Source organism: Chelonoidis abingdonii, chromosome 6 (genome assembly GCF_003597395.2).
Source record: "Chelonoidis abingdonii isolate Lonesome George chromosome 6, CheloAbing_2.0, whole genome shotgun sequence".
Lineage (NCBI taxonomy): Eukaryota > Metazoa > Chordata > Testudines > Testudinidae > Chelonoidis > Chelonoidis abingdonii.
The window spans coordinates 96,056,926-96,080,709 of NC_133774.1; the positions used below are offsets into that span (position 1 = coordinate 96,056,926).

At 41.1% G+C, this 23,784-nt stretch overlaps 1 protein-coding gene across 6 annotated transcripts in view; it reads right to left on the reverse strand.

Annotated features, from left to right (window-relative positions):
- SMARCA2 (SWI/SNF related BAF chromatin remodeling complex subunit ATPase 2) overlaps nt 1-22,026 on the reverse strand; it is a 188,923-nt gene extending 166,897 nt beyond the window's left edge. For 2 of the 6 annotated variants that reach the window (XM_032801831.2, XM_032801829.2), the window contains exons 1-3: nt 21,866-22,026; nt 8,853-9,113; nt 2,004-2,133 (exon numbers count right to left, since the gene is read on the reverse strand). In XM_032801831.2, coding sequence (XP_032657722.1) covers nt 2,004-2,133; nt 8,853-9,077 — 355 coding nt within the window. In that variant the 5' untranslated portion in view covers nt 9,078-9,113; nt 21,866-22,026. Of the gene's footprint in view, nt 1-2,003; nt 2,134-8,852; nt 9,114-19,959; nt 20,289-21,865 lie in introns of those variants that run through there. The other 4 variants (XM_075067263.1, XM_032801830.2, XM_075067265.1 and 1 more) reach the window with 4 other exon arrangements.
- Between the last annotated feature and the right edge of the window lie 1,758 nt (nt 22,027-23,784).

Below are 23,784 nucleotides of genomic sequence, written 5' to 3' on the forward strand. Positions count from 1 at the left end.
ACTAGTAATGCAGTCATCTGTTGTAGAGCAAGCATGATCCTGAACTCAGGCTCTACCAAGTGGATGAAAGAGGAAAATGACTTTCAACTATTTACATGCAAAATATTTGTAGTTTAACAATGTTATGTTTAGATCAGGGCCGGCGCTTCCATTTAGGCGACCGGATTTGGGAGGGTGGCAGACTGCTCCGGCGGACCTCCCGCAGGCATGCCTGTGGAGGGTCCGCTGGTCCCGCGGCTCCGGTGGAGCATCTGCAGGCACGCCTGCAGCAGGTCCACCGGAGCCGTGGGACCAGCGGACCGTCCGCAGGGACGCCTGCGGGAGGTCCACTGGAGCTGTGGGACTGGCGAGCCAACCCTGGCACCGCTCTTGGTTTAGATCTAGCAGCTTTGATTTTAGAAGCAACTTTTCTATTCATTTTAAGGGGCAAGCTTCTTTAAGGGGCAAGTCAACAATGTGACTGCATGCATCCTTGGGGGAAATTTTTCTCTCAGATATGCATTCTTGGGTTCCACTGAGATCAATGGAAACTGTGCATCTGAAGCAAAATCTGGCCTGTAGAAGGTCCATTCTATTTTGTTCTATGGTAGTTACTCACTCAAGGGTAAAACTGAGAGACCAGTGTTGTCCAGCGGACAAGGCATTGGACTTGCATGCAAAAGACAGGAGTTCTATTCTCAACTCCCCCAAAGTCACATAGCAGGTCCTTAGCAAAATCACTTCCCTAATTGTTTGTTTGTCTTGTCCATTTGGTCTATAAGCACTTCAAAACAGAGACCATCTCTTATGTTTGTGCATTGACGGGCACAATGGGGCCCCAATCCTGATCTTGAGGTGCTATTGTAATACAAGTAGTTGTATGACACATTATTAAGCAGCTAAGGTCCTAGGTGTTGTCAACTAAATCACTGCATACAGCTGCTTACAAAATACATCCCCCTTTAACATGTAAGCAGAGTCTCCTTTCTCTGCTACAAGTTGTTGGGATGGAGGAGTTGGCAGGGCTGAGGGAAGCCACCACAAAAGCCTCTAAAATCAAATGCTGGTGATACCAGGCCAAACGCTAACAAAAGGGCAAAATGACCCCCGAAGCAATTTCATGAGCACTGCAAAAAAAAGCAAAAAAAAAAAAAAAATCAATAGGGTATGCACCCACTTTCTGATCAAGTACAATTCATAGGTTATTTAGCTAGGACCACTGGCAGGTTAGAAGGGAGAGGTGGGTGTACAAAACACACCAATGATGTTTTCTGACCCTTGGCTCTTTTCCTAGCACAACTCATGATGCAGTGCTTCTGCAGGACTTGGGTGAAGCTAACTTCCATCCTGCATGCCTGTTGTTGGACACAGGTTTTCTGGCAATTGCCTATAATAATAGGAGACATATCTATCTCCTAGAACTGGAAGGGATCTTGAAAGGTCATTGAGTCTAGCCCCCTGCCTTCACTAGCAGGACCAAGTACCGATTTTTGCCCCAGATCCCTAAATGACCCCCTCAAGGGTTGAATTCACAACCCTGGGTTTAGCAGGTCAATGCTCAAACCACTGAGCTATCCCTCTCTATGACCAGCTCTTACCAGAATCTGGCTTCATCTGCTAGATATTAAAAATTGTTCCATCTCTCTCTGCTATTATACAGCATCCATTACCTGAGAATCTACCAATCTCCATGAGATAGGAAAGTAATACTACCCTGCTTTACAGAAGGGAAGCTGAGGCACAGAGCCTTAGGGACAGGCTTAAGGTTACACAGGAAGCTGTGGCAGAGCAGGGAATTGAACTCAGATCTCCCAAATTCCAGGGCTGTATCCTAATCACTGGACCACAGTAGGTATCTTAGGTGAATATTCAAGGGAGCAAGCATTTTAACTAGTTTTCAAAAGGTCATAATTCATCATGTTAAAACTGGTAAAAAGAAAACTGGGAAACATATCACAAAGGAGTTGTGGCTCTGAAGGTCTTCTACGGAGCTGAAAAACACATCACATGAATAACATATCAACCTTGGCTATGCTGATCCATTGGACTCTGTGGTGGGCCCATTCCAGGGTGAGGCGGTCTCATACTTGCACTCTTCATGGAGCTACAATGCATGTCTTCAACCATTCCTTTTTCATGCAAGCCATCAATGGACTGCAAAATTAAAAAGAGATTTATACAAAGATATTGCTTTATGAACTTTTAAACTAGTAAGAGAAGTTAAAAGCTTACACAAATATATAAAAATAGACTAAAATGAGTAAAAACCTCTACATCTTCTTACTGCAAAAGGGTACAGTGGGACTCTTCCCCTTCGCTCTCTAGTCTATTCTAGAGTTAGACCTCTTGAGACCACAACTCTGGAATGCTGGTCTTTGAAAGACCTCTCCCTTTCTCTCTCTCTTCCCCCTTTCAAGTATTCATTGAGACATCTGGGCAGTTCCAAGTACTACAAAGTGAAGGCAAATAGCATTTGGTACATCCAATCAGAATTGATCTGGGTGGTCCTTGTTTATAAAGCTGTGAAACATAGGCCACTTATGAGAGTAAACTCTGCAGCTCAGGATGGAATAAGGCTAGTTATTTTAACCCACTCTCTTCCTTTTAGTCACTGCTGTAATGGAATATCCCAAATGCCGTTTCTCTTTGAACATGAAGATTCCACTGCAGGAGGCAACCTCTTCCTGGCCACGTTCAAACGCTGGCGCCCTCAAGAATCAGTCACTCACTCACCCCTCACAACACTTCTCATCTGTATTTGAAGGCTGAGCATGGCCAGGGTTCTGGCCCCATCCCAAACTGGCCACGGCAGGGAAGTCAACTAAGGGTCAGAGAGATAATGCTGGGGGAGAGACTGGAATGGGGGATAGAAGAGAAACATCTCTCTTTTTTTTATGCTCAATGTCATGGAAAAAAGGCCAAATCAGAGATAAGGGGCTTAGGAACAAATTAGACACTTGAAAGCCGGAAATCCGACAGGTCACAAATCGAAAAGATGTATTCCAATCATTAACTGCACGTGCAGGGCTTGGGGTGAGCAAAGAAAAGGTTGGCACCTTGCTCTGTTCCCCACCTCCCACCCCCTGGAAGAAGAGAGAGGCTCTCTTTCCTCACGGGGCTGATCTCCTGCAATCCTTGTAGGAGCCACCCTAGACACAGAACTTGCCATCTGCAATGTTTAACTCTCAAAATGCAAATGGATTTGTAAGTTGGTTTTTTTTTGTTTTGTTTTGTTTGAGAAAAATTAGTCTTAGGGAAAACAGACTACTGAAAAAGAATGTAAGAAAAAAGTGCAGTAAGTTATAAAGAGAGAAAAAGGAAAGAAAAAGGTAGTGGAAGCATTTCTTTATAGAAAATCTGCTTTATACACAATGTGTTTAATAGAGCTGGCCAAAACAGTAATATTTTCCACACAAAAAAATGCAAAGGAAATGAAGCCACTTTCATTTCACTTACATTTTCACAAAATTAACCCTCACTGGAAAATGGGATTTTAGAAAAAATGGCAAAAGGGAAGGGGAGATGGGGGGAAAATTTTTTTTTTTCATTTTGAATCAGATCTCTTCATTTTGAATGAGGCAAATATCTCTTGCAAAAAAATTAGTAGTTAAAGCTATTTTTCATCAAAAAGCTTGGGAAAAAATTCAACTAATCTTTAAGTCTAAAAATGAGTTTGGGCTGTTTCTAGCAGAAGAAGTTAAAAAACACAAAGCCCCTCTCCATCCTGAAGCATGCAGCCCCTTCCCATGCTATGGGGCACCCTCTCCTGGTTTTGGAGCATTCACCAACATTGAAGAGGACACAGTTCTTGTTGCAGGTAGTTCACACTTGCATACAGTTGCTACATTGACACATGTAGAGTTGGGGCCAAATTCATTTCTGCTGCAACTACATTAGAGTCAGTGTCACACCATGGTTGAATTTGAGCCACAGTGTTTTGAAGCTAAAGAATCAAAGCTCTAGTCCCAGCTTTTCAGGTGGACACAGGGTGATTTATACTGGAAATTGGTCTCATCTGCAACACTTGGGTCCATTATAGCATATACTCTGGTGTGACTAGAGTGATTTCACTGTATTATACTAACAGGCTGCAGCAAGGAAGGTTCCGTGACAGTTGGTAGGTCAGTTAAGAAGAGACAGCAAAACCAAGGGCCCTTTGAACAGGTTCCCTCCCTACTCCCTAATAAAAAAAAACTAAAACTAAAACTAAAACACAGAAGGAGAGGATTGGTGCCAGGGGAGAAACAAATGTATAACCAGAATACCCCTATGTCAATTACGGAGTGAGGGATTCACTTGTGGAACTGCAAAGCAACTTCACAGTTAAAAGGATGCTTTCGGGGCAAAGTGACCCAAAGAATTTTTTTGTTTGTTTGTTTGTAAAAGAAAAGCTTTCACAAAACCTAAGGCCAATACAAATATTTCCACAACTTTTAAACACGTGGGGCGGAGTGGGGGGCGGGGGAGAGGAGAGTCTATAAATGACAGAGGGTTTGACAGTGAGGGTTTGACAAATGACAAATGTAAGCAACCCAAGCACTATGAAAGTGAAATGTACTAGAAACTGATTACCAACACAGGTGAATCTGATTGATCTATTTTTTTAATTGTCCAAGATATGAGAAGTTAAAATTAAAACAGCATGAACATTTTTAAAAGTTAGTTTCAATTATGGTGTTCCTAACTTAAATGAGAAATTTGTGCTTTTAAGTATAGTTTTCAACCTGATAGTCTCTATTTATAGAACAACTCCTAAGAAAAAGTCCTAGAAAATATAACAGGAGCAGAACCCAATAGGGGTCTACAAAAATTAAATCGAGTTACATATCTTTTCTATAGAAACATTGTATAGTTACATAGCAGGAATATAACCAACTCCATATAATGGTTAAAAAAATCTTACAGAAAGAATCTCTAATCCTATCTTACTCCTACTGGTCCCATACCTATTAAATTATATAAAAACTCTTTTTTCCATGAAGAATTTGTTGGGGAAAAGAGTATATCCTATAATGATGTAATGGTGCTACTCTGCATTTTGGGGGACGGAGATAATATTTCACTTAAGTACTAATTAGCACAGAAAATAATGAGCATTAGAGTTTAAGGCTTTCATTAAATGATCCTTTTTAAACACAGTTCCTTTCCACTGTTCCATATAAATAAGCATTTGTGGGGACAGGCTGTATGTCATAAATTGTGCTTTTGGAAAATTCGGGGAGGCTTCAATTACATGCAGGGCCACATGACATTCTCATTTACAGAATTCATATTTTAGGCAGCAGCTAAGCTTATGGAATATATCTTTTAACTACACTGTCTTTATTGTATGTTTAAGTAACCACATTAATTCACAAGTTGCATTGCATCACAATTACTAGAAGATCAAATCTCCTTAGTTTACAAATGAAGAATTTTTTCTTCTGACAGACCTGCGGCCTCAGCCTGGGATCTGAGAGTCAAGCTGGGTTATTTCTATTTATACACAGTCACCAGTGAATAAAATTTCTGCAGGCCAAACGCTGTTCAGTTAAATACATGCCATCAATGTAATTGCACTGGAATAATTGAGGGCATAACTGTAGGACAAGGGAGATGCACATGTAGCCCTGGCAACTGGGTCTTTGCCAATAATTCTGTTGATCGTACTTGAGCCAAAGGAGAATCCATTTCACTCTTCCCGAAGTCTGATTCTTCAAGGTTGACAGTAATAAGCTGCTTTTCCCCCCAGAAAAGTTAGTTTACTGTATTAGTTTTAACTATAAGTATTATATGTATATTATTGATTTACAGAAAGAATAAGTTTTCTTGTAGGGAGGATTTCCAGTTGTTGGAATGCATAACTGTTATTTTTCACATCAGCATTGTTGTTAAATATACGAACTGTAAGTTATGCTTTTTTAACACCAACTTAAATAACTGATAAATATTAACGTGCTTTAATAAGTTCTTTTTAATTTTGTATAAGGGTTCTATTATTCACTGCAAGTTAATGAGGTGTCCAAATGGCAAGTGCATTTTTACATTTCATGTCTATAAGTATTTTTTTTAAAAAACTCCACATATTGATGGGCCAGGCACACGTTCTCCAACAGCACACTTCTATGGCACTTTTTCTCACTAGTAACGTATTGTTGTGTTTGATTATAACTGTGAGGAGTCACGTTAGCTTACACAATACCAACCACTACTGACTAGTATCACAAACAGGTGACGTGGTGCTGAATTAACTGGCACAATGCTGGATAGGATATTCTTTTGAAAGTTTTACCCCAGGTCCTAAGTGCCTAAGGAGCCCAAATCCCATTGGCTTGCAATGAGACTCAGGATATGTAAACAAATCGAGAGCTGTATACGGGCTAGCAGCCTAACCAAGCTAGCTTAAATCTAGACAGCATGAGTAACAATAACAGTGAACACAGTGCAAGCTTCAGAACAGGTTAGTGAGCCAACTATGTAGCCAGGAGACATGCCAGGCTTACACTACCCATGCTGAAAACCGTGCAGTATTATCTGCACTGCTATTGTTACCAAAGTTAGCAGGATTTAAGCTAGCTCAGATAGGACAATCTTTGCTACTTAGACATCTGCTACAGCTCCCAAGTGCCTAAGTCACTTTTGAAAAATGAGACTTAGATGCTTCTGAAAGTTTTACCCCTGGTCTATGCCAATCAGTCACCATTGTGTCAGCTATCTAGACTCTCCACAATCAAACACAATAAAATTTTCTAGCAAAGCCAAGCCTAAAGATGCCCGCGACAGCAGATCTGCTACTGTGGTCCACAACAGAAAAAACAGCAGAGCCTCATTCCTCTCCTGTGAAGTTCCTGAGCTCTATAGAAGAGGAGAGCATGGAGTTTGTGTGGTAAATGCTCCTTCAGCATTTTAAAAAGGCACTACTAGGCGACCGGGAAGGGATTGGGACAAATTTAGAAGCTAGAGACACACTGTGAACCAAAAAAGACTATGTAAATGGAATCTGTAGCTGCTCTTCTGCTAAATTGCTGATGCTTTCCCTCTTTTGCGTGCCTCAGGACCTCTCAGGAGACAAGCAGCAGTCAGAGATGGAGGGAGGCTAGGCAAGCAGCCCAGGAGCCCTTTGGAGTTCAGCAGGGCACTGACAGCAAGGGGCACTATATTGACACTACAGTCACTGACACTATAGACACAAGATTGTAAGCAGTATTTGTGGAGAGAAACAGATTAGAGCTCAGCTAATTTAATGCTTCAAGTTTTATGTGCATAAAATTTAAGCACTGAACTAAGCCCTACATCAGCTTGCCTCTTCAAACACGAAGATTTCAGAAGTTTTTACAATCAAGGCCACTCCAGCAACCAGTGACCTGCTATGCTCTTAAACTCCACAGGGCCCTGGCTCCAGGCTTCTCTGCCCCCCAGGTGGTGTTTGTTTTATGAATGTTTTAATGACAGTTTTTCAAGCCAAAGATTTTAGCCAATGTCATGTCCTTGTTGATAACTTTAAATGGCATCCTCACTGATAATCCAGTCAGCATGAAAGCTGATAATTTTGCTTCAAAATGTTTTTCCTTCAAAACTATCATATGCATGATCGTGAGCATCCAAACATGGAAACTGGGGCAGCTGAAGGAGAATTAAAAAAATATAAAAATTAAAAGTTTACTTTAAAGGGATAACTTTTTAAGTTGTAATTTGAAAACTGTTCTATCTACCCCTAATGGGGAGCACAATTCTAATTCCTTTTAGAAACAGTCACCAAAGTAAGTCATACTTAAAACATTTTACAGGAGCAAGACATGGGGTGTCTATATGGGAAACTAAGCCTGACAGGTGAAGCTTTATTGCAACCTTAATGCCATAACAACTTTGCTGCATAATTAGAGATTGGAACACATGGGAGAAAGTTTCAGGAAGAAATCCCAGACACAAATATTTTCAGACAGCAATGATAGAGCAAGGTATTTAAGCACATGTATAACTGTAAGCACACACATAACTATAAATAAGCTCATAAGCCCCACCGAGGTCAGACTAGCCACCTGCTTTAAGTTACATATACATTCAAGTGTTTTAATGAGGTGGGGCTTAAGTAAGTTAACTTGGAAATAAAAATTTTCATCAGTGTGGAAGTTCTTTAAGCATAAGCCTTTAAGAGGCAAGAATTCCATTTTCATGAAGTTTCCTTCTGCAATAATAAAACAAAAAGGGAGAAAAATCCATTAAAATGCAGTATGGAAGCAGAACATTTCCAAATGGACTTTTAAAAAAGGAGCCTGCCCTAAGATGTAATGTGTTATATAATTAGGAAGATTGCCAGGCTGCCCTTGTGATGCTCCATATTTATTCTCTAGTGAGGACTCTATCATGTCAAAATGTGTGCAGTTTACATGTCAGGTGACGACTTGTTTAACTGCCAGCAACTGCAGGCTTGAACTGATGTCTGAAAAAAAATAAAAACATGGTCTGCGCAATCTGAATTGTGCATCATCTCCAGTAATAAATCTGGAATCAGAATTTAGTTGGTAGTTTCACTGGTGAGCCACAGAATAGAATACAGGGCTGCAGGGCAGGACAATATAAAAGTATGCTTTTATCAGTAGATATCTGATATCCCACAGGTCTCCACTGCAGTGGTGAAACCCTACAGTTCCATCCTGACCACCCACACCACTCTGGAGCACTCAGACTGTTCTTTCATGGTGGACAATGAGGCCATTTATGACATCTGCAACCACAACTTGATACTGAGCGTCCCACATACACCAACTTGAACAGGCTGATAGGACAGATAGTATCATCTGTCACTGCTTCCCTGAAATTGAATGGTGCATTAAATGTTGATCTGATAGAATTCCAATCTGAGAAACATAGTGCTCACTTGCAGATACAATTACCTTGTGCATTTGGTGCATGCCTTCCTGTGGATAATCAGTGGGCCCCATACTGGACATTGAATGTGGAACACTAGGGGGTCCAGGACTTGGTCCCATCATGCTGTGTACTGAACCTGGAGAGGGTCCTGGTCCTGGGCTAGGTCCTAGAATTGGTCCAGGTGATGGGCCTGGCCCCGGGGAAGGGCCAGGATGAGGCATTGCACCAGGATCTGTTGGCGTGGACATCTATTTTCTGTCTCTTTTCCGATCAACAGAGCAGCTCTAATTTCAAAAAGAAACAAAACAGTTTTTCTTACATAAAATGAGGGTTAGTGGAGTATACTCAGTAAGAAACTATGCTTGATAAAACAATTTTTTTGACTAGCATCACACACACAGGTGACTTGTCATCAGCAGAAAATGCTTCAATGATCCTTAGTGTGCTGCATCAATTTGCCCATCCTTCAAAAAAGGTCACTGGAAGACTAGAAAAATGAGACAGTTCAGGCAGGTTCTGGATATATTTATAAATCATCCACAAAAGCAAGGTGGATAAAAATAAGCAATTTTTTAAATTAAAATTTGGATTTTATTTAAATTAAATACATGTTTTTTAAAATGAACCAATTTACAATTTAACTTAAATTGACAATTACGATCATTTAAATACAAAAATAGTAAGCAATTCATGTTTGCTGCCAATATTTCAAAAAAGTAAAACTACTGCACTGGTAAAAGTCACTGGCTAAGCACCCAGAGTCAGAGTTTGTTGAAGTGCTAAACCAGCTTCTGACAGTAGTAGCCTCTTCTTCATGTACAGAGAGAATATTTTCTTGAGTTTATTCAACTAGTTCAGTTCAATGACTAGTTCCTTCAAAATTAAGAAACCAGTTGGAAGCTGAAAAATTGAGAGAACTTGTTTTCTCCTTCCATTCTATAAATAAAACTGAGTGTGAAAGGATGAGATCTACTAGTTCTAAAATTTTCAAGGACAGAGTGACCAGAAACAATCAGTTTAATTCATAAACTACAGATAAGTTTTGTTTAATAAATCAGTTAATTTTAAATGCAAAACATATTTTCATAAAATGTTCTTCTTAGGCATCCAGCACATTTAAGGTAGTTTATGTAATGAAAAAAAATGTGCATTTTAAATTATTTGGATGGAAATTCAAATTTAAAGCTTGACACAAAATGATTAACTTTTTATTTACAGTGATTTACTAGATACTGCATCATTCACTATTTTCTAATAAATATAAAAATTGTAAAAATAATGTTAAGCAACATAATTGCTCAACTAAATGTGTATAGATATATCCTCCTGATTAGCAGAAAGAAGCACAAAAATCAGTGTAAAGGTCATACTTTGTAAATCAACATGTTTGGGTGGTTATCAGACAATAAGAATCAACCTTTCTTTAGGAAAATAACTGAAAAGTACAAATGCAAAACACGATTAAAACTGATAAATTAAATCAATGTTTCCTGCTTGATTATTTAAATCATGATTAAAATCAGTGACTTAAACCAAAATGACTTAAATCACTCCACCCTGCACAGAACAGCATATCTGACAGACTACAAGAAACAACACCTAGGGAATATGAATGTAAATAACTCATTAACACCAAATTATATCACATGGAGTTAGAGGGAAGATTGTTAAAGGCACAAAGGACACTTAGAGCTAGTCTATACTAGAATCACTCCATCTCTCCCATTGGCATAGTAACTCCACCTCCCCGAGCCACAGTAGCTGTATTGGTGGAAGAGCTTCTCCCACCAAAATAGTACCAGCCACACTGATGCTTAGGTCAGTCTAACTTACATCACTGGCAGCGGAGGGCGGGGCAGGAGGGAAGGGTATTCGCACCTTTGAGCAACATAGTTCTACTGAAGTGCTAGTATGTACAAGCCCTTACGCAACTAACTTGCATCTGTGAGTTTTAAAAGTCTCTCCCTATGTGCCTCAGTGCCTTAGAGGTGATTGGAGTAAGCATTTTATTAACATAAAATCTTTACATTAGACAGAATTTAAAAAAAAAAAAAAAGACATTCATTTAGAACTTTTATTACCTCGGTGTGCAACAGTGATATCAAGTGAAATACACAAAGGACAAACTGCTCTGGAGCGAACAGAGAGTTGTAATTCACTTGAGGTGTTCTGCTGATGTCAGAAACCATGAGAATGCAGCTCATGTGACTTATAAAATGACAAGAGCTCAGAAAATGAATTAGAGGCCCTCAAACTCACTGGAGAGCCAACTATTTTAATTTATTTCTGTGTACTTAACAAAACAAATGGAAGCAGGAATACAAGCTGGGATCATTCTTCATCTCTCTCACACTTAACAGTTTTGTCAGTGACTAACATTTAGAACTTTTAGTTCACTAGTGTCAATGAAAGACACTTGTAATGCAAGAGAACATGGATGTCCCCTAAGTCAATGAAAGGAAATGATGAGGTCATTCCCTGTCATGGTTTCCCAAGAAATAATAATCGTATCTAAGACTACAACAAAAAACAATTACTTATTTCTAAATCAGGTGCTTTAAAAATAATAATTCTAGTTTTACCATCAAAATATGGTAGAGTTAACAGAGTTCTGCAGGAAGAGTGGACATGTCAGGGGACTGATAATGGGACACAGAAATGTTCATCTCCCATATCTAGAGCCAAAGACATGCAAATTAAGCCGTAATACAACCACATTATCCTCCAGTGGCTGTTCAGTGACGTGTATGAAATAAGTTATTAGAGGACAGGTGTAAACCATCATTGTAATTTGTCTACTGGTTCTGCTAGTTGGTTGCCAAAGACTGAATGGACATAAAAAATAAAACTACCCTACAGTCATTCCACTAGGTTAGACAGGGGCCCGTAGATAAGGCAGGAAGGGGATGGTTACACTGCTGGCTGTTCCCTACTGCTTCTGTTCTGTGCACATGGAATTTGAAGTTTACAGTATTTACAATCTTGCTCCTTTCAACAAGCTGTGTGTTGATAAAACCAAATATTTCAAATAAGAAAAAAGGTCTATTACATTGGGAGCATTCCCTGATTTCTCCCCATTAACTAGGTGTTGTCAGGTGTCAAAGAAGTTTTCAAAAGCTTTTATTAAAACTCTCTACTGTTATGTTTTATTATTTATTTCTCTACTTTGATTCAAAGCAACAAATTGGAACAAGTGCTGTTGAACTCACTTAAAATAAACTATCTTGGGAGCCCACTCCTTGCAGAGTGAGACATAGTGATACCTCTGAAGCTTTACTCTTCAAAACAAAAGATAACAACAGAACACCACAGGGCCTAATTAGTCCCCCTGCAATCCCATAGCATCCCCAGAAAAGGAATCATGTTTTTAAATGATCACAACTGCATACAGCTTCTTAGAGGCCTGCAATAAGACTGTTCTTGGAATCAAAGACATTTCCACACAGCAAAAAAGAGTTTTTAAGGGATATTCACCATGCCAAAATGTACAGCAGCATTACAAGGACCCTTTTATAGCTGTCTCTCTATATCATGGAAGTCATACACATTTTAACAAGGTAAAACCTAGCAGCACCACCACCATTAAAGCTGCATTTAACAGAAACTATGCAATCAATGTGTAAGTACAATAACTATTTTCATTGCACAGCATCCTGAAATCCAATATCTCATGCATTACTTGTACCTAAACCTGTCCATTAGAAGAGATATCAAACACTCCCTTTATTTGCACATTTATTTCAAACTTAATTCTGAGTTTTCATAAAAATTAACTGGCCTTAGTTACAGCTTCATGTAAACTGTAAGATAATGTACATGTACATTAGAAAGTTCATGTAAGCGAACTTGGAAGATTTAACATTCATTTCTAATGAGGTACCAACTGCCTAAGCTGTAAAAACAATCACTACTGGGATGAATCCTGCATGCCTTACTCCAGATCAAGTCCTTTAGTTTTATTTCTGTAAAGAGGGATAAACTCACTCAATCTTGTAGGATAACATTGTGGAATCTTCTTAACCAATTTATATTCAGAGATTTTATTTTACAAAGAACACAATTCTTCTATACCAAGCAGTAAATTAGAAGAGCTAACTTCTTGGAGGAATATAAAAAAAATGCAGTGACTATGGCTATGAGCCACGAGTAAATTCTGCCTGAGGGTCCACGGGATTTAATAGAGGTGGGGCTCCGAACTACTTTCTCTGACAGAAGTGGTCTGCAAAATGAAAAAGCAGTGTGCCACTCTATAAACCAGAGGAGTTTATACACTGTTCTACCAAACGAGGAGCCGTTGATAAGGCAGAACTGTTAAAAAGATTATGGCTTAACAGGTTTCAAGAATATGTGGGGTATATGTTTACTGGGATCATCAAAGAGACTTAGGTGGCCAACTTTTGAATTTCAAGGGGAGTTGAGTGCATAACTACTTTAAACTCCTCTGAAAAATCTCAGCCTCAATTCAAATGCAAAATTTCACCAAGAGATACCAACTACAATGCTGACAGAGTGTGGGTCAAATTCTGTTCAGATTACACCATCATATTTCTGGCTAGCATTTGGCCCTGTGTATTTAGATAAGTAAACAAAAGAACACTATCATAGTCAGTCTTGGTCCATTAGTTTGGACTGGGAATTTACTTTGTTACAGATATGAGAAGAGCATTTCCAATAGTGAGCATTGGCTTGCTAAACCCAGGGTTGTGAGCTCAATCCTTGAGGGGGCCAGTTGGTGATTGATCCTGCTTTGAGCAGGGGGTTGGACTAGATGATCTCCTGAGATCCCTTCCAACCCTGATATTATATGATTCTATACATGATTATATTAAAAAAACAAACATTTCTCCTGACTCATATAGTCAGGACTAAATGCCCAATCTTGCAGTCCTCACAAGACTTCGTTGAAGCCAAAATATTACAGTGGCTCCAAAGAGAGTTTGCATCTGTTTTTTAACTGAATCCTGAATTACATTCTAGAACCCCTTTACATCAAAGGGAAAGTTCTCGAGACAATGGCTCATCAGGTGGAGATGGTTAAGGCACTTCAGTTTCATAGCCAACAGTACACCAGCAAGTGATGTGGCCAGCATCACGTCCAACTGCCTTTGACTACCCTAATGGATCAGTACCTATTTTGCAGCTATGTGAACTGGAAGTGGTCTTTCAGTGTGAGACTGAGCAAGACACAAACCCACAATCTTCAGGACTGAAGTCAAGGACCTTAACCACACAGCCACCACACCTTGGTACCTTTATATCAGGGCCCTCAAATTCCTACCAGGGAGAGCACTAAATTGCATGGACTGCAGACACAGGAAGGGCTCTCCTGGGTCCATCAGTGTGTGGGAGAGAGAGTCCCCCTTGTGTGTGGACTGAGAGAGAAAGAAACCTGGCTTTCTTTCCCACACACACATGGACCCAGGAAAGCCCTTCCTGTGTCTGCAGTCGATGGCTTGATTACTCCTGGCTTGATTACAGGACACCTAGGTTGAGTCACGTGATCCCAATGCAAAAGTCAGCAGGAAGCCACAGGAGTGGCCAATCCTGCAGAGAGGGAACTGCAGAGTGAAGCTGCAGACAAGGAGGGTCTTCCTGTAGTGGTCCCAGAGGAAAAGACAGTTCCTCAGGATGAAGGGGCTGTGCCCAGCTTAAGCCTGGGTGGAAGATTTTGTGCATGTGTGAACTTTGTTAATTTAATAAAACATCCAGGCCTTAAGAAGGGCTGTGACTGAAAGAGAGACTGTGGAGTTTGTTGCAGGAGCAAGGGAAAACAAGGGCAGGGCACAGCAGAGGCACCTCTAGCCAAGAGGGGGCACGCGGTTGTCCCTGTTACTAGTGCTCTTGGTTGCTGAATACTACTAAACAATACCTAAAGAACAATGCAGCAGTTTTACTGGCATTTGGGTGCCCACTGGTTTGATTTTTAAACACCAATAGCAGCTGAGCACACTACAGAATACATTCAGCACCACGTTAAGTTAGATCAGTGGTCCCCAACCTTTTTGTGGCCAGTAGCACATTTATGTTGTCAGAAGAGTGTGGCGGGCGCCAACAATTACTCACATACAGGGCCAGCTCCAGGCACCAGTGGAGCAAGCACGTGCCTAGGGCAGCACATGCTATGGCGCGGCATTACATCCGTTCTGCAGAGTCAGAGCGGGGTGTTTTTGTTTTTGGCGCCAGTTCTGGGCAGTGCAGAGAGAAGCTGGAGAGAAGCCAGGAGGACAGAGAACACTGGCACCTGCAGCCCTGGAGTACTCTGTCCCCAGCAGGCGAGGGGCCGCAGCTTCTCTCCAGCTTAAGCCATGGCCCCGCACCTGCCAGGGACCAAAAACACCAGTGCTCACAGTCTGCAGGCCAGGAGAAACCAGGGAGAAGCCGCAGCCCTGTGCCTGCCAGGAACCAAGAATATCGGCGCCCGCAGCCTGCAGCCCCGGAGTTCTCTGTCCCCAGCAGGTGTGGGGCTGCGGCTTCTCTCCCCTGCTGGGCACTAGGCGGGCACACATAAATGCCCCGGCGGGCGTCATGGCGCCCGTGGGCACCACGTTGGAGACCACTGAGTTAGATTGTCCACACTGAATGTCACAAATAGCTCTCATCCCCTAGTGCCCTAACCAAGCATAAACCTGGAGTTACTCATATTAAGCAAGTGGTTGACCAACATAGAGATGTTTCATTATGTTCTGAGGGTCAAAATCTGGTGTACCAAAGGAAAAAAATCCTTAGCCAGGAATACCTCTACTTCCAAATCCCCAACATGTCTGTCAGCTAATCTCATTTGGAATGATGGCCTTTGAGGCAGCCAGATCTAAACCATTTAGGGCTTTATCTATTAGAAACAACCCTGAATTGCTCCAGAAGCAGAGCAGAAGCTACTATAGTTCAAAGAATGAAGGTGTAGTATGTTTACACTCTAAGGGCTTGTAAGGTATAATATGCAATCCACTCTAAGGGCTTGTCTACACATGAAATTATACTGGGAGAAGGTGGGGTATGAATTTAAACCACTAGTTGTTATACTGGTGTACCTTCCCAGGTAGGCACTATTATCCTTGAACAAAAAAGCCTTTTTCCAGTTCAGCTTATATGGCTTTCTAAGCAGTTTAAGCTAAACCAGAAAAAGTCACTCAGACAAGAATAAATGTCCACCTTGGAAGTTATAACATCCTGGGCAGACAAGCCCAAAGGCGGCATGCTTCTGTATTCTATCCCACGTGACGCTCTGAGGTGGCCTTTAATGTTAACTATAGATACTGAACAAAGTAGTATTACCACCTAGAGTTAACAGATGCATAGATACTTGTTGTCATTCCATATCAGGGAAAGGCTGTAACATCCTGGCTAGATCCAAACAAAATAAGCAGAGCAAGCCACCACTATTACCTGGGTATCCAAGAACATTTGGGCACCCCAAAGGACCCTGAGACTGCAGACTGCTTTTTCATGGGACAGATATACTCTAGCAACAGACGGAGCAACCACACATATTTTCAGTTACTCCAGCAAACAGAACCTTGATCTTTTCTAGACCGAGTCAACCTAGATTGGGTCTCGGCCAGATAACACAAAGCAAGGAAACTGCACCATGAGGATCACATGGAAAGGCAATGCAGAGCTGAGTGTCAGCAACATTCTGACAGCACTGCAGTCCAGAGTGCCTCACAATGTTATGATCTTACAATATTCTAATGTTATTTATTGGGAAATAATGACCATTCAACCCATCTCCAGATTGAAGTCATGGCCAGCAAGTGTTTTTAAAAGATACAGCAGAAAATCAGGATACTTTGCTACTGAAAGCAGAAAACAGAGGTACTTTCTGTGTCAACACGGAAAACAAGAATTGCATAACTAACTTTTCATAACATTTGCTTAATTTTTAAAGTAAAAAAGTCACACTGTATAACTGAAACCAAAAAATTCTGAAAGTTCAAATCAGAAAGTAATGAAGGCAACTCATTATATAATAAAATGAATGAACCACATTTACAAATAATTCCAATGTATTATGTATCTGTTAAATTCTTATAAAATACCACAGCATTAGACAACATCTATTAGAACACTAATGTTGTTGTTTAATCACAAGTGAGCAATTCAGTGAAAAAAGAGGGTACACAGAACATTAAAAACCAGTAAAGGTGAAGGACCAGATCATCAACTCGTGTAAACAAGTGTACTTCCATTTATATCAATGGTACTAGACACATTTACACCAGCTGAGGATCTGGCTTCACATATTTAAGGAATTCATGATAAGGATCACTTTTGGAAGGCAACTTGCAGTAGTACAAGCTAGAGGACTTAGAAATAAGTCCACTGAATGCCTATCCTGATAATAACTAAGATCAAGTCCTCTCCCCAACAAGTTTGCACGTGGAGTTAGTAGCACTTCTCAGTGCTACACGTGTGGATTGTACTCTGCTTAGGGGAACTGAAGACTGAGGCTTTGCTGATTGGTTAGGGATTAAATTTACTACACTGTGACCTTTCCTACAGGCATTAATCGCGGTTATTGAATGTCCTCTTCATGTCAGATTCTGAAGAACACAAGCCCATCCACTAGGGTGTGGGAGAGGGAAAACAAATCACTGTATTATTTAGGGGCACAAATTGACTTTGTCTTCACAAGAGGAAAAAAAAAAAAAAAAAAAAGGTGTGTTCTTAACCCAAGTTAGCTAACTCAAGGTAAAATCCTAGTGAAGACAAGTTTTGTAGTTTTCACATGAATATCTAACTCACACACCTTGAGCTACCTAAATCAGGTTAAGAACACACCTTCTTTCCTAGTGAAGACACAAGCTCTATGAGGTGATGTGTACTCCCCCAAATCTATTTCTAACATTATAGTTGGATACCCCATCCTTTGAAAATCTTGTTTTGCAATAGCCCCTTCTACCCTACAAAAAATAAAAAAGAAAGAAGATGATGGAGGGGGAAGAGAAAGACTTTGAATGGGAATAGGGGACTTTAAATTTGTCAGACAAAAAAAATTCCATTCACTTCCCCAATTTCATTGTCATCTCATGTTTGCAAACTACCCAACTTGTGTGTTAAAATGAGGGCTTGTTCCCTCAATGTTCCATTCTCTATTTTATCTTGCTAATGAGTCACAAACTTCTGCCTGTCACCATTTTCATGACAAGTCATCTTTATGTCACAATCCTGTGTTTATTACTTCAGTGGGGGAATCAATCAGAAAGAAATTGCACTGAGGTGGGTGGAGGTCTAGGAGGCTTTCTTTACATGCAATCATCATCAATAGCAGCAAAAAATACACAAAGAAGTGTTTTAATAATTTGTGGAAGGCATTCTCATTTGCTCCCAAGTGACAATTCCTCTTTAAAAAGGGATCACATCAACATTATTAATCGGGCCATAATGTGAGAAAGAGTCCAAACATTTTTTTTTAAAGTTATTACTGTGCATCTTCTGATCTTAACTTCAAACAAAAACTGAAAATAAGATATTTGCAGGTGTTAATTTTAGTTACACTTCTGTCAAGAATATATTAAATAGAACTCCAACATTCACAATATAAAAGTGTTAGCTGGGTCACTTTTTTCTTGTCAATCTCAAGCTTAGGTATTGGTCAAAGCACTTTTCAGATTTGCCGAGAAATGCTCACAGACCACTTTAGAAATGAATAAAAGAAAAAGATCTAAGACTGCTTTGAACACATTCTTGTGGTGCATATTTTTTATGAAACACCATAGTAATGCCAGTCCTGAAGCTGAGACATAATCATAAGAGAGATACTGTATTTAACAAAGCATTACTTTCACCTCTGTCAAGTCCATATGCATTACACGATATGCCTAACTTTGAATTTATTTAAAAATGCTCATTACTGGTATGATCTTTTTGCCTCATACTGCTGATTGTGTTACATATGAGCATAAAACTGGTCTCTAATCCTGTCCTTTTGGTACATCATTTTTTTTCTTTGATTAACAAAAGGACTCAAAGAAAAAAAAAGTCAATGAGAATAATAGGGCAATTAGGTTCCCAAAGAGAAAGTGTGCCTTGATTTGCATAACAATACACTAACTCACACAGCAAAAGCTGCCCCACCTCCTAACGTGTAATTGGTATATACTACTAAAGGAATGGGATTCTGGCTTAATATTCATTGTCCTACTGCAGACCTCCGGGCTTGGTGGCTGGAACTAAAGGATACTAAAGTAAAGGATTTTTTTTTTTAATGCAAAGAGAAGAACAATGCTGTACATGATATACCTGGAATACGCCTTTTTAAGAAAAAAATAACCTATTTAGTTTACTGTAATTTTCAAACCTTTGCGTCTAACTCTTTATGCAAATTACTAACCAGTTATCTAAAATCTTAATCAAAATAATTATAAGAGAATGGAACCCTCTCAAACATTTGCAAATTGTGATAAGTAAAAATGAAGGGTAGAACTGCAAGCACAAAGGAAAACCAGCTCAAATACACTCTACAGAACCACTAAGATTTAATCAAAATAAGCATTTAATAATATAGTGGCATTGATTTTTTTTAACCTAATTATTTATTGTAGTAAAAACCTAATTCACCAACATCTCTTTTCTGTTCTTTAGTATTTTTTGTTACAGTATCATTCTGTTTGGAAAAAAACAACATTATAAATTTCCTCTCCTGTTTGCAAAGTAAAAGCTTTCAAGAGTTAATCTAACGTGGAGCGTGGGGAGGGGAGAAGCATCAAGCATTATACACACATACAAACTTGTGATTAAAAATATGAAAAGGAATCCAAACTGAACTATCCCCAACCCTAGAGCTTGAGATAGTTGGAGAACAGAAGTTTTCTCACTGGGGTTTTTTCATTAAATTGTAAGCTTTTGCCTTTAAAACCCCACAGTGAATCTTCCGGGAGTTTTGCATAGGCCTCAAGTTTCTATCTAGCAACACACCCTGCTGCTTCAAGCCACACACACAGAAAAAACATTAGCACTAGCAAGCACATTTAGTAAAGCCATATTTTCCCTCCTCCCTTTCTGGAAAGTTTTAGACCCGATCGACAAGACCTAAAAATCCATTTTGCAGGAGCCAGCCCCATTTCCTTCTCTTACTTTACAGAGCAATGGCTGCAGTCAGAGCTTTCCCCTGCTGAGTTAAGAGACCTTTACCTTAATGAAGTGGCACCAAACAACAGATCTAGGCACGTACAAGGGGGTTTAGAAGCCAGATGCGCGGACTGAGAGCATGTTTCATAGCAAAGCTAGGCCTGTCTCTCCCCTTCTTCCCTCCGTCATCATGTCATGCTGATCAAACATGTCTGTGTGTGAGAGAGCCAGCGAGAGTCTGTATTTGGCGGCTGTGACTTCCTGATTCTCTGCTGCTGATCACACACACAGGGGAAAAAAAATCCCCAACCACCACTAAACCTCGCCTCTTCCTCTCTCCAAGCAGACACAGAGAAGCTAGCTCAAAGCTGCCCTCCTTCTCCTCCAGACTCACTCAAACGCACAGCAACCAGCAACAAACAGCAACATTTGCTGCAAGCCCCCTCTTCTTCTCTCCTTCACTTAATCAACAGAAAACTTTTTTTTTTGGTAACCAAAAAAAAAAAAAATTCCCCCTCTTATGGTGTGGCGATGAGGCGCCCGTCTCCCTACACAATACAAGTCTACGCGAACATGAATGTGTATACACAACCTCCCCCCCGCAGCACCCCCCAAAAATGACTGACGGATTTGTCTGTGCATACCGGAAATAAAATGCTTTTTGCTTTGAAGGTGATTATAAAAATTGGAAGAGCACGTTATTCCACTCTCTGCTTCCTAGGCTGCTGCAAAAGGGTGCGGGGGGGGGGGCTGCAGGAGAAGGGGGGGAGAGAGAATCTATTTTAGGAAGTGAATCGCGACACCTTTCAGCAGAAGAAGAGCGACGGACTAAAGCGCTGATGTTTTGTTTTTAATTGCATAGAGACCCTGTGACTAAACTGTAAGGCAACAGGACCTGCAGCTCCGGTTCGTGAAGTCCCGGCCCCCACCTTCTTTTTCTCTCTTCTACCCGCCCTCCCGGGTGTGTGTGCGGGTAATGTTTGTGACAGTCAGACAGGGAGATTATCCGGATCATGGCCTCCTTGGCTTTGCTGGTTAACGTTGCTACTCTAACAAGCACCCCCCCCATACCTCCCATCTTTTTCCTCCTCCACCCCCCCTCTTCCGCAGCCACGTCTATTTAAATATTTGCATTAGAAGAAAAAGACCCCCCAGGCAACAAAGCCCCTGCAAAAACACCTACAAACTGCAACACTTGCCCAACCCTTCCCCAGGGTAGGACACACTGAACTTCAACATGCACCACTCAGCAGCAGCCAGGCTGCTGCCGCCCTCGCCACATGCGCCAAATCTACCCCTTTGGCCGCTGCCGGATGGGGGGGGGGGGATCTCCCTTCCCCCACCCCCTCTTTGTAGCAACCAAAACACAGCCAGAGCAGTCAATGGGGAGTGGAAGAGGCGACCAGCCTAGCCTACCGGCCCCATCGCAACCACTGAGCTGCTCCTGGAGGGGCTGTTGCTTCTTGGGATCTATTTCTGTCTCCGCTGCCGCTTGCCCGGAGCCTTTTTAAACGCTCGCTTCAGCAGCACCACCAAAGGTTGCGAGAGCAGCTGATTACTGTTATTTATTGCTGGCTCGGTTCGCCCGTCGCCTCCTCTAAAATACATAGATTGGAAGCAACGTCCCCTCTCCCCTCCTCTGCCAGGCTACCTCTCGGTGCAGCTGACTCCGAAGTCAGGAGCCGGGCTTAGGAAAGGTTTTCATTATTATTTCCCAATTATTTTGATCGAAAACTTTCTTCGCTCCTCTGGGGGAAGGTGGGGGGTCGCGACTGGTCTCTGGGGATAGTAGCGACGATATCTTTTTAAACGAGGGAGGGAAGGTGGCTAGGTGCGTGCGTGTCATCAAATAATAACACATTCTTTCCCAAGGAGCCTGACTAATGGTGCAGGTTCAGAGTACGTTGGCGGGGGGCGGCGGGGGTGCAGGGAGAAATGGGGTCAGAGAGGAGTTACAAGTTAGATTTACCTTGCTCCAGAAGCGTGGTGTGCGGGAGGTCTCCCCTCTCCCTCTCTGAGTCACCCGGAGTACAGCACCAGAGAACGAGGGACTAGATTATGAATATGACTTCATTGATGACAGCCATTCCCTCCTCTTCCTAAACTCCTGCCCCTGACTCCTCCCCCTGCTTCCCCCAGCCTTGCACCACCGCTCAGGAAGCGACTCTGCTACTGGCTCCGCGCGGAGCGAGCTCCCGCCTCGTCTGCAGAAAGGCCGATCGCATTGGTGACTGGGGCCTGTCACTCAGCCTGCTGCCAGAGGAGGAGGAGATGTACAAGAATGTGGGGAGAGAGAGAAAGTGATGTGTGTGTGTGTCTGTAAATGTGCATGCTACACCCCCCCCCCTCTGTTTGTGCATGTCTCAATGGGTGTGCAGGAGCAGGATGAGTTTCTTGCACCCTTTCCCTTCGCTTGTTCTTTTGGCATGTGTTTGGGCTGGAGTAGAAAAGACTGACGAGCCCGAGTGTGAGAGACAGGGACTGTGTAGTAGCTATCGTGATAATAGTAGTTTGGGGGTAGGTGAAGAAGGTGCTGGAATTTATCTGTGCCTGTGCCTGCCAGTGCACGCCTGCAGAGAGCGAGGGGGAGGCGAAGGCTGGGAGGAGAGATCTGAAGGCTATTTATTGTACCTGGTGTTTGTTTGTTTTTAAAGGGCACCGCCAGGCATTGTCATGCATGCTGAAACTTTTTATTCCCTTCCTAATCTGTGATCATAGACCCTCCTTTTGTGAAAGAAGGAAGGCTGCAGAGAACATTCCAGTTAAATCTGTCTGTCAATCAGTTGGGCTTTCAACTTCCAAAGGCTTGTTAATGAAGATGTAGCACCAGCCGTGATATACTATTCTTTACTAAATATTCCTTCAAGATGACCAGTGGGTTGTTTTGTCATTGGTCTGGAAAAAGCTATTAAACTATTCATCAAATGTAATCTGCATGTAAAAAGGCTGAAACTATATTAGAAGGGAAGTAAAGGGGTGGATCTGGTTTTTAGAGCTAGGAAGAGTAAATTATGTAGTTCTGTTAACTCCCTTCTCTCTACCTGCCTTTCAGCCTTAAAACTTGCAATACTTGCTACTTACATGCTGGTGAGATAACTTAATTATGTAGGTATTGTTTCGCCTTCCCCACACTTATCTGGTCTGCAGTCTAGTGCAAACCTACAGATCTATCACAATATTTCTAGAGAAAATAACTTTTTATGCAGTGAATACATTAAAAGGTTGTTTATTTATTTGTCAAATTGTCGGGCCTATTATTATAAACCCTGATTAATGTGGGTGCTTGACTCTTAAAATTAAAGCTGAGCCTATTTGATGATATTAAAAGTATGATTTATTTCTTATTTTGTAATGTAATAGGCTGAATTAGGCATTCCAATTGCAGTCCAACTGTTTTGTTGGGGACATTATTTTCTGTCCTAATGTAAAATCTTATGTTAAGAGAAATTTCACAATTAAAATTACTGACTATGTATTTGAGCAATGGTATTTGAAAAGCAGGTCCTTTACTGGTCTTAGCGACCAACTGTAGTAGTTAAGAACCTGAAACAATAGGACTGTACCGAGTGCTCCATATGGATTAAGTGACAGGTATTGTTTACATGGTGGACTTTTGCTTTTAGTATTCAGATCAGTAATGGCCCGCCTGATTATAATGCTGGGTATACAATGCTAACTATCACTGATTCTGTGGTTTTTTCCAAGATCTTATTACTTGATCATTAACTTCAGCTCCTTAGCTATTCATGAGTATCAAAATGATAAAAGATAACTGCACCAAAGAGAATCAGTATTAAGCTCCAAGCAGCCAATAAAAAAGTTGTTCCTCAGAAGAGGAAACTGGTATTGTCATAAGCTTCAACATTGCCTATACAGAAAAGACTTAAC